General features: G+C 36.1%; 1 protein-coding gene across 5 annotated transcripts in view; it reads left to right on the forward strand.

Moving 5' to 3' along the window:
- Positions 1-12,242, forward strand: part of LOC136039882 (uncharacterized) — a 98,068-nt gene that overhangs the window by 6,184 nt on the left and 79,642 nt on the right. Inside the window, exon 1 of one of the 5 annotated variants that reach the window (XM_065723842.1) lies at positions 842-884. The exons of 2 other annotated variants lie outside the window; for them this stretch is intronic. In XM_065723842.1, the coding sequence (XP_065579914.1) occupies positions 857-884 (28 nt within the window). In that variant the 5' untranslated portion in view covers positions 842-856. Of the gene's footprint in view, positions 1-841; positions 885-1,608; positions 2,520-12,242 lie in introns of those variants that run through there. 2 more of the 5 variants (XM_065723844.1, XM_065723846.1) reach the window with 2 other exon arrangements.

Genomic DNA, 12,242 nt, shown 5'->3' on the forward strand with positions numbered 1-12,242 from the left:
TTGATTCTTTTGATGTATCTTTTAGCATCAAAATTCCGTTTTTTAGAGTTTCGTTTACTATTGAGCCGGGTCGCTCCTTACTACAGTTCGTTACCACGAACTGTTTGATCTTGTGGCCTAAATTATGGTTGTACCAAAACTTATATAATTCTTATCCCTTTTCAATTTTTTCATTATGCTCTTGGGTTGGGGAATTTGAAATCACTGTGGCTAGGCCAGAAAATTGCTTGATTTGACTGGCAAGATTATTTTCTAATAATCTTGTGGAATTCCATTCTTCAAAATCTCAATCCTCATACTGATGCCCATACAATCCAGACCCTTCTCGTTCTGCAGTGGAGATATGTTAGATGACGATACATCGTGAGCAAAGTTGTGGAAGGAAAATCACGGACATTGATCAGAGAGGGAAGACAAAGGGGTAATTGAGATTGTGAAGTTTACGTTTAGCGTTTTGTGTTGTTAAAGATTGACCAGCATAGAGCATGGGTGACCATTTATCTTACGAGGAGGTGTTGGGGCCCTTGCTTCTTTTTATCTAACAAATATCCTTTCTCTCTTATACAAAGATCTACCCACGATATACTTGTATTGACAAGTTAAACTCTCGTAGAGGCTAGCCTGTTTTCAATATAATAATTTCGCGAGAGGGAAGAAATTGGTTTGTATTGAAGTTCTATTTTTATTTAGTTGAAACTTGACATTAAAAAAAAGTGTATTCGTCAAGCAAGTCCAATCCTGAGTCCCCATACATTTTATTTGCCCACCATGTCACGCGATGGTGAAAGAGGTGACCTTACCTTTTTTCTGTACATACTTTGTTTAATTCAGTTCCCTTCCAGAGTTTAGCGAGTTCATGTTGGATCTGACACTGGTAAAAAAAAGTGAGCTTTCTATGATTGTATTGATTATTCCCCCCAAACCCTTGCGGAGTTAACGAGAGAGTATTAGGAGATTATTGTCAATGTAGGATCCGCTGGAGGACCCACTCCCCTCCAAAGAGATATTTTTAGCGACATTATTGGTGGCGCAGGCAGTGGCATCCTGGTCCAAATAGTGTAGCATTTACTCTTCCCCAGAGGTAGTACACTTATTAATACCTCAGGTACCTCACGCACATACCTCAGGTACGTTCGTATCTATTCCATATATTGAACTCAGATTTTTACGCAAGGGGGGTTCAGGTCTCTTTCCGTACCAAAATATGAAGATTTGCATTTTTCCCATGATTTCTTAGATGTTCCTGACGATTTGCTAATTTTTGTGTGTTTTAGCTATTCTCCCCCTAAAAGTGTATAAAGCAAAATTCTGTGAAAATTACTAATCACATTGTTAGTTGTCACCCGACATTCATGTTTAATAATCTATTTATTAATCTAAGTGTATTAACCATGATTATTTGGAATTGGATATGTTCTTTACTTTTCACCTTCGGATGACGAATAGTCATCAATTTACGTTCACAAAACAATTCCATGCTGAAATTGGTTTGTACCCAGTTAGTTTGTAGTTTTGCTAACCGCAAATTTTCTCAGGATTTTCAAGTCATTTCCTATGTGGATTCTCATAAAATTTGCGTACTGTTAGTGCTTGTGGCTGCTCTTATTTAGCTAAAAATGTGAATTATTAATCGTAAGAACTTCAGGGGAGGTAGTCAGCCGATGGTTCCTGGAAATCGTGACCATTTGTGAAAATTTTTGCGTGAACTCCTATCAAGGTTAATTGTAGGTTTAGGCAGCTCTTTCTAGTTTTTTCCCTTGATACTACCGAGTATATTTGTGAATTTTGTAACTGGTAACATTTATGCTTAAAGTGTCTAGTATCTATTCTTCGGTTCTAGAAGACATAAGTGATTTTTTATTTGCTGGTCGTCTTTCCTGTCCGTAAGAACTTCAAGCTTGTGCTGCTTTATGTAACTGGAGTAAAAGCAACAAAATAACAGAACATTTTAAATTGGAGTGGAATAAAGAAGAAAATTAACAGTGAAATGACTATTGAACAATTAAACTCATATCAGAAAACGATGCGCAAAGCTAGTGCTTTATTTAGTAAACCTGAAAACAAAAAACGATTTCAGATATTAGAATAAAGAAGGCAACTGACAGTGAAAAGAATAATGAGCAATCTCAATATTAGTTAGAAAAGATTGTCCATCGTGACAAATAGACGTTTGCTAGATGTGGTATCCTGATGATGATGCATGAATTATCGCTCACTTGGCACAACGAACAAAAAATACAGCCCAAGCTCAATCATTCTGTGCTACCTGAAGATTTTTTCATGAACGATATATAGGCTCGCTTTGAAAAAGTGAAATTTCCAAATCCAGGTTTGCTATTCTCAGTCTAGTTTTGGAGGATATGATTGCTTTTTAAAACCGTGCTCATGCGAAACTTTTAAAATAAAATCATATTCCAGATGGATAATCAATCACAGCTCATCACAGCAACGGTGAATTTGGAAATGAGTAAAAAAAAAACTATATAGTGAGAAAGAATTGGTAGTTGAAGTTGATCCGGGTATGGTGTCTATTATTTCGGTTAACTTTAACAGTAAAACAGTAAAATAAAGGTTAACTTTAACAGTAAAAGTCTAATATTTTAAATTAGAGCTTGGGACTCTCGGAAACGGTGTCAGAAAGAAATGAAAATAGTACCTTTGGAATCACCATGGTTGAAACCTATATTCGGAAAAACTACAGTCCTTGTAATTACTAACTCCAAATTGCTACTTTAAACATCAAGGAAAATCATTTTTTCTGCATGGGAAGCAGTGACGTTTTTCATTTTCTTCTTCCTCATTTGCTTCTCCGCTAGTGGGGCCTTGGAATATCATAGATATCTGGTGAAAGTCGCATAGTGGGGCCTTCATCTAAAACAACAAGAATTGTTTTCTAACTTCACACTGTCCAGTTACTTTACCCTCACCCCACCCCCTAATTTGAAAATATATAGCCCAAATTATTATATTTTGTGATATTCCATTAGAAATGAGTGTCAGATAAACAGGTTTTACTTAGTTTCTATATACATGGGCGCTTTAACAGACAAGTACCCTTTTCGATAAATTCGTCTTGACAACACAATCATAAAGTCCTATGTAGTACAAAAATGAGACTTTAGCTGTCATTTTGGAGTGGGAAGGCCGGGAATCATGAAAAAGGTGCCGTCGTAATCTCAATGGTTGAAAACACTAAATCTATGGTTTGCAATCCCACCTCTTTTAGACTCCTCGTACGAAACCCCTTAGTAAGGCTTAGTAAGGACCAGCGGGCTACTGCAACTCGAAGAGATGTGTTTCATGGATCATTTCAAACTTCTTGATCACATCTACGTGCCTTTAGCAAATTCGTCTTGATAACATCATCCTAAAGTGGCATATGGAACATAAAATTGTACTTTTTGGTGTCATCTATGGAGTTGAAAAGCAAAAAAGACTATATTTATAATTTTTATTACTGGAAACCCTCAACTACAAGCTTAGACCCCCGGATCATCAAAAAGGTAAAGGAGGTGGGCGAAAATGCTGCAGTAGGTTCGTGGTATTGAGTTGCAGGGTAATGTAAGATCATAGAAAGATGTTTAATGACTCAAGTCAAAGCTCTTTGTGATATATACATGCTTTTTCAAAATTTGTCTTGATACTGCCGTTGTAAAGTACCATACGGTGCCAAAAATTTCATTGTTTGATGCTATTTCCGGGGTTGATAGGTTGGGAAGGGTAAAAAGGCACCGTTACAATCTCCATGGTAAAAAAAAACTATCGAAAATTTACCACTCCCAATCTTGTATACTTTCCCTCCACCCTTCTACTACTAACAAATCACTGCAGCACCAAGCTGCTTGAGACCAAAACAGCTACGCACGCTGCTCCTCCATGTCAATCTGTTCAGAGCCTCCCTCTTTACGCCTTCCCAAGAAGATCGAATTTCCCTTTAATCTTTCCTTACGTCATCCTCCCACCTTATTCGGGGCCACACCTGTTTTTCATTTGGCCCTAGATGGTTGGTCGACAAATAGGATCTGTGACAATCTTTTATTCTTCATCTGCAGAACGTGTCCTATGCATCTGAAATGTTGACACTTCGAACGGCTAAGGAGGATTTGGTAAATGTTTTCCAGAGGAATTATCTAAGGATAGTCTTAAATACTTGTTTGACTGACCGTTTATCGAACAAAAAGCTGTACGAAAAATGAGGTCGATCCTATTTTCCAGGGGCATAATGAAAGATGTGTTTATCCATGTGTTAAGAGGAGCTTTTTGATTTGCTTTTAAAGATTGTGCCTTTTGCTTAATGCTCTAAGTACGAAAAGTTTTCACCGTGATGCAGCTGCTTCCCCAAGTGATGCAGACGAACTTTCCTTTGTAAATCTTGTCTCTGCTTTCCAACGATATGCTTCGTTTTAGCAGTGCGCTTTTCAGGTGAGCCAGATGCTACACTCAGGTGGTAGAATCAGGTACAATGGATTAGCAGCCTTTCTTTGCCTATACCATAGATCTGTTTTGTCTTTCTGTTTTTCCTCGTGCAGCAAGGGCTATTTAATGAAAATAGAAAAATCCTCTATCTAGCAGGCATCAAAGCGGATTCACATCCCCTCACAGGAATCTGGACTTTTTTTTAGGTTGAAACTACCTCTAAACGTTCGTCAAGCCATGTATATTTGTATTTTTAGAAATACTCGCTATAGCCTACCAGGAATCTTCTAAATTCAAAGTAATGTTGAGTTATTCTATCATCAGAATCTGTAGTGTGTATTTTTAGAAAGATATTTTCATTGGTCATCACCATTGTTGTAGATATACAGGAAAAACTGTAGAAGGGGAAATATTGCACTAAGTACAGAAAACTGTATGTTAGTGGGGAAAACAACTTGCATGTGTCGAAGCCAGGTACGGAAGTGGGCGAGAATAGGAGGGGAGGAAGAACTCCTCCACCTTATAGTTTTGGAAAAATTCCCCGTATTCCTGTTGAATTGTTAGAATTTTTAGATCTTATATATTAATCTGGATATGTTAGAATAGGTCACATGAATGGAAGTTAGAAGTTGTGTACACTTGTTGTAGGTCGCATAAAACACGCTATATTTTAAATTCCGAAACGACAGACACGTCAATGTGCTTTCATACTTATTACGCGGTAAATTGTTATTAAAATAGCTTGGGAAAGGGTACGACTTAGCAATTGCAGTGTCGATAGTTATTGTTTTGGTTGGGATTTCAAATTAGAAGGGTTGTTTCGGGTAGTATAATGGAATGTCTTGGGAGTTTTGATGTCATGTTTATGATAAATTATCATTTTGATGGTAAAAAGCAGATCTTTTAAGGCTCTTTGTATGGGTTTTCCAAATTGAAAATTTGGAATGTATGCTGTCTCAATATGCTGTAAATGGTTTTACTCATTGGACCTGGAACAACATTAAAAATTGTGTGGAATAGCACAAGGAACACCAACTCGTCTGTCGAAAATCACTTCATATAAGGATAACGATATATTTAATTCACAAGCAATATATCTTATGAAAAATAGGTTCAAGATCCCCTGTTAGGGGACCTTGAAATAGCCTGTGATTTTGCATTTTTTGTCTGGAGCAATACGAAAGCTATGACTATCGGTAAGGCGTCAAATGATGACGTCTAGGGGTCACTGAATGCCTCCTATCCTTTTTTACCATTTTTAAAACTGTTTGCACCATTCCCCGAATTGCAGTTTCCTCAAAAACCGATTTCGTTCTTTCTGTTTTTAGTGTCACAGGCAAACTTCTAAGAATCTAAAAAGCTAGCTTTTTCTGAAAGCTAGGGGAGAGTGTAACTACCCTGATCGATATTGAATAATTTCAATGGCCTGGCATTGTTGGAGAGGAGGAGGATTTGAGTGTATGCTTCCCCCTATTTTCAAGGATTTTTCGGTTTTACCCGTAATATCTTATAACAACATACATATCACCTTTTTTTTTCTTTTTTACCTCCTATAAACCCCCTCTAAAAACTGCTTATATGACGTCCAGAGACATAAGCAGTGGCGCCTCGGAATCGCTCCCCCCGAAATACTAAGGTTTCAAGAATTTTGGGGAATTTTTCATTCCCAATTATCAAATGTTTTTTTTTCCTTTTTTAAAATTAAGAGAAAAAAGTAGTTTCATGGCTAAGGCCCAAACTGGTTAAAAACAAATTATTACTCAAACAATTTATTTGGCCGTTCACTCCTTAAACACCAAATCTGTTTATACCCCGAGAAAAGAAATATGAGACCGAGAAAGAAGCGTCATTTAAATTGGCAGTTTAAAATTGACCAGTAGTGAAAAAGTGACTGAAATAAACAAAAAAAAAGTACAATAGCGAGAGTAAAAATTATGAGTGACTACTCAGGTTTTAGGTCAAGATGGAGTACAGAGCCAGACAACGCTATTTAAGAAAACAAGTAATTAAATATAATCTCATCTCAATGTCTTCTTCTTCTACTGTATGTACACTACTAAGTGGAACAAGTCAATATCTCAAAAACTGTACAATAAAAAAAAGTCTCTCCGATTTGTCGGGGCCCTTGAGAGAGCACCAGGCACAACTTAATAATTTTAAATAGCGCCTATAAAGTTTTGTATACTTGGAATCGACAAGAGGAAAAACTGGCCTTGTTGTAAGATTAATTGAAAAAAAGAAAAACAAAGTTTTTCTGATGAAACTAAAGCGCTAAGTCGAAACTTAAAACGAATACAAATTTCTAGTTTACAGATGTATAACATATGTGTGAAATATTGTTCCAAGTAAACTGGCTCTTGATATTTCCCTATGTTTGTAGAATTCTGAAAAACTGGCACTTTACTGAAAACTGGGTTTCCTTGAGTTTTCAGAGAATTAAAATTGCATAGTAAGATTTATTGATTTCTTGGCCGATAAAAGACTATGAGAGTTTATAAATTAGCATTTTATTTTCTACAGCCTATTTAAGGTTTTTTTTCTGCTCATACTCCTGATTTGTTGCGTCGTTTTTGCGTTTTCAGTAAAGTGTCTAGTTTTTACAGTATTCTACTCACCAGCCAGTTTATTCGAAACAGCTTTTCACATATGTGTCACATAAACTACGAAGTTGTAATTTTATTCGTTTTAAGTTTTAATATCGCTCTTTACTTTCGTCGGGAAAACTTCATTTTTCAATTTTTTTTTTCCGGTTTTAGGTTTCAAAAATACACACGATAAACCTTGCAAAAAGATTTTTGTCCTACTTAGGCGAAGAGTCTATAGAAGTCGACATGAGTTTTTGTTGAAATAAGCTATAAAGTATAGATTTTTCGTCGTATCTCTCATAATTTTTGGCTAAAATAATCGGCAACTTTGTCAAATAAAGAGTCTACGGGGTATATTTTTTTCGTCATCTTGGAGAAGCTATTAATAAAAAAAAGTATTATTTATGAAATACTATCCTATGGAAAATACAGTTTTTGGAACTAAGCTGCAAACTAAGCTTGCTTGAAATTTTTACGAGAATTAAAATTGTATAGTAGGAACTACTGGTTTCATGGCTCATAAAAACTGTTGAGAGCTTTATAAATTAGTCTTAAATATTATATTAATTATTAATTATATGAATCGTGTTAATATAAATTAGTCTCACATATTAATATAAATTAGTCTTATTTTCTACAGATCCCTTAAGATTTTTCTGTTTCTACTTTTGTTTTGTCGCGTCAGTTTTGTGTCTTCAGTTAAGTGCTAGTTCCTCAGAATTCTACAAATATAAGGAAGTGTCACGAGCCAGTTTACTCGAGATAGTTTCTTAAGAATATGTTGTATAAACTGCGAAGCAACATAATTGCGAAGCAGCAATTTTTGATCGGGTTAAGTTTCAACTTTGCACTTTACTTTCATCAGAAAGACTGAAAGCTTCTTTTGAATTAATTCAAGTTAATTAATTTAAATTAATTAAATTAATGTTACCTTCCCCCCTTCCAACTCGCTCAAAACCTCCAAACGGCTTGAATTTCATTTGTATTTGATTGAAAACAAAATTTATTTTGAACAGTAGGGTTTTTGTTTGTCCCAATACCGACAACAACAAAAGAAGGGTCGAAATTATAATAATAACCGAGATTACTCGAACGAAGTAATGAAAATAGACCGATTATTTAATATATAATGTTATTCATCCTTGCACATAACAGAAATTTGGTTGTATTAATATTATAAAAGAGAAAAGTTTAAAATATTTTTTATTTTCAGTAAAGCACATTTGACCTTCTGGCATTTTAGAAGGTTTTGGCGTTTGTTTGTGGTAATTCAAGTTGGTTTTAAATGTGTATTCATTATTCATTGTAATTTCTTTCCGTTTTCTATCTCGTGTTTTGCTGTTAAAAGAAAAAGATATAAAAAGAAGAAGAAATAGGGCGTCAAGAATCCATAAAGACAGATTTGTATGCTGATAGAGAATCCCTTGGTCTTTAAACTTTAACTGGGTTGTCTTTATGGCCGGGAATCATAGAGTGGATCGAATCCCACGGGAGTCGGGAATCATGAAGATAATCAAATATTTTACACTAAAACTCGATACAACTCTGTTCTTCTTCTAGAGTTAAATATCCTCGGTAAGCTTCCCTTGGCCTCCAATTAAAAATTCAAATCTACTTCACCCCCCTCCTCCGTCCAATACTCCCTCAAAGTTACAACTGGATCTTTTAAGCGGTTCGTTGCTGTTACCCGACATATTGTTGATTTGGTATTTTGACAGTCTGGATGTACATAGTGTCTTTTATTTAAATCCACCCTTTCCATCAAGCAACATATTAGTGTTAACTTGCCCCCCCCAAAAAAAAATCCCTAAGAGTGTCAATTGAATGCTTGATACCGTCCGTACGACATTGCATATGCTATTTTGACAACCTATTACCATCTAATGCCTTTTTACGTATCTCGCTACTTAACCGTGGATAAATTATGTCACATCGGAACTTGTAGTTCAACAAATTTACTTATGTATGGTTTAGAATAAAAAATTGGTTGGTTCTTTCTCCCTATCCTAAAAACTAAATTTGAATTTTGTTTGCCAACCCTCACCGCTTTCTTCCTGAAAGCTTCAAGTCGATCCCTCAAGTCCTTTCTGAAGATTTCAGACATTATAAATGTCTGCATCTTCCCCCCAAGTCTAATTGTAAGTCCGCTTAACCCCCCTATCCTCCAAAATTCTCTCAAATTCTCAAATCAATCCTTTAAGCCTTTCCTAAGACATTGCAGTAGTTTGAAAAATCATATGCACACATTATCTTTTGATTTACTCAGGTAGGCTTGTCGTTTCCAGAGTAAACTCCAGAGAAACTCTGGGAATAGTGCTCTAGTGAGCAATCCGTAAGAGCTCACTCCAAATGCAATTGATTAGGATTAAGAATTTATTTGGACTATTTTAAAGTCCCATAAGACATGCCAGCCGCTCCCAACAAAATAGGTAATTTTTGGCTTAAAGAAACATCTCCAAATTTTTCAGCTAATCGGACAACCAGGATCAAGCATGTCTCCCTTTTCCATTATAAAATGTATGTGTAAATAAGGGCAAGGCCTAATTTACGGCCCTTCTCCCAGGGGCTGTGAGGTTCATGTCAGCTGTGGAGCCACGAACCGTTTAACTATTCACAACAAAATGGTTATCTCAAAATTTCAATCAGATGTCTTGGGGTTTATTGGGGATAGATGGAAGGGAAGGGTTCGTTGCCCCCTCAATCACTTCAAGTTTTGAAGAGGGTGATAGGACTTCAAATTTCCAATTTTGTTACCCATTTCCGTTCATAGGATATTTTAGATATGGTAACTTTATAAATTTGATGCATGTAATGTGCTTTGATTAGCTCTCCTTTTTCCACTATCCTAATCCAATCCACTTGCCCCGATCAGCATTCCGTGAGAATTTCAGCTTAATACACTCCGACGTTCCTGAAATATTGCATGTATGCTATTTTGACAGCCCAGCAGCGCTTGGTGTCTTTTGATTTTTCTTGGTATTTTACTCTCCATGAATTACAAATCTTATATGAGCTTATAATGCAAAGGATAGTTTTATCTGAATTGGATAAGTCATGCTTAGCCTGTTTCTCCTCTTCCAACACTAAGTTTCAATTTCCTTTGTCCCATTATTTTCCTCCCCTTTTACAATACCTGAAGTCTCAACTTCATTCTCACACCGTTCCCTAGTTTTTGTAGACGCACTGTTTATATGAGCTGGATATACGTAATATATTTCAGTTCACTCCCCCTCTCCAAGTCAAAATCTAAAATCGGCTTGACCCCCTCCAATGATCCCTCAGAGTCACATTTTGATCACTTGAGCCGTTAATATCTGTCCTCAGGATATTACGTATATGCTATTTCGATAATCTGGATGCCCACAGTGTCTTTTGATTCAGTTCAAGACCCCGCTCAACATTCTTTGAAAGTTTAATACTCTCTTAGCTGTTTCTAAGATTTTGTAGGTGTGCCTTTTTTACAACCTGGCAGAACACAATGTCTTTTGATTTATCTTACTACTTAACCACGCATTGATTATGAGTCTCAGTGGAGCTTACACTGTAAAAGCGTATTTTTTTTTGTATAAATTAGAGACAAAAATTGTTTAGCTCCCTCTGCTTTCCCCAAAGTCAATTTTGAATTTCCTTTCCCTCCCCTTTCCTTTGGCCAAAAGTATCTGATAGCTTCAGTTCTATTCCCAAGGCGTTCCCAAGATACAGCAGACACAGTATGTTGAAAAACTGGATGCACATAGCGTCTTTTAATTTTCCTATGCCCCTCTAGAGCTCACTCGAAATACAACAAATTAAGAGAAAAAAGTCTTTGGCCCATTTTTCGACCACCTAACCCACCCCCTCTCTCTAACGACACAATTTTGGTCCTTTAAACCCAGAGAGTTATCCCCCAAAGCTTTGAAGTGATCGGACACCCAGGTTCAAACTTGCCCCTGTTTTCTATTAAATTTAAAAAACAAGTTTTTTCAACTGAAAGTAAGGAGCAACATTAAAACTTACAACGAACAGAAATTATTATGTATCTGAGGGTTTGCCCCATCGTCAATATCTCACTTTCTACGCTAAAATTAGGAATTCGCTCCAATTCTTTAAGAATGACCCCTGAATCAAAAAGTTCATTTAATTAGAATAAATAGCTCCTTGCAAGTATTAAAAAAACTTTAGTGTAAAAAGCGAGGTATTGACGATAGGGTGAAACCCTCATATACATAATAATTTCCGTTAATTTTAAGTTTTAATGTTACTCCTTACGTTCAGTTGAAAAACCTTGTTTTTTAAATTTAATTTCTGATCGTTTTTTAAATAATGCTGGGAAATCCGGTGTCCCCTTCATGGAAAATTCCCTTCCCCCATGAAAAATTCCCACATGGAAAGATACTCCCACGTGACCCCCTCCCTCGACCCCCACCAAAAAATCTCCCCAAAAACGTCTGTATACTTCCCAATAATAAATACTATATACAAACATTGGGCAAAGTTCACAAAATCCCACATGGAAAGATACTCCCACGTGACCCCCTCCCTCGACCCCCACCAAAAAAATCCCCCCGAAAACGTCTGTATACTTCCCAATAATAAATACTATATACAAACATTGGGCAAAGTTCACAACTTGCAGCCCTTCTCCCGGGTCTGTGGGGAATTAAGTCATCCTCGAAGACATAGTTATTAGACTTTTTGACTATGCTGAATAAAATTGCTATCTCAAAGTTTTCATCAGGTGACTTTGGGAAAAAATGAGCGTGGGAGGGGGCCTAGTTGCCTTCCAATTTTTTTGATCACTTAAAAAGAGCACTAGAACTTTTAATTTCCGTTCGAACGAGCCCTCTTGCAATATTCTAGGACCCTGAGTCGATACGATCACCTCTGGGAAAAAATAAATAAAAATAAATAAAATAAACACGCATCCGTGATCTTTTTTCAGGCAAAAAAAAAAAATACATTTATGCAGATAGTAGCTTGAAACCTCCAGTGATGTACATTAAGATTCTATGACTTTTAGGGGGTGTTTTCCCCTTTTTGCAAAATAAGACAAATTTCCTCAGGTTTTTAACTTTTGATGAGGAAGACTAAACTTGATGAAACTTATATATTTGAAATCATCATAAAAGTCCAATTCATCTGATGCATCTATTGATATAAAAATTCCGTTTTTTTTATAATTTCAGTTATTATTGAGCCGGGTCATTTCTTACTTACAGTTCGTTACCATGAACTTGATAAAAAAAAAAATCTCAAGAATAA

The sequence above is a fragment of the Artemia franciscana genome, chromosome 20 (genome assembly GCF_032884065.1).
Source record: "Artemia franciscana chromosome 20, ASM3288406v1, whole genome shotgun sequence".
Lineage (NCBI taxonomy): Eukaryota > Metazoa > Arthropoda > Branchiopoda > Anostraca > Artemiidae > Artemia > Artemia franciscana.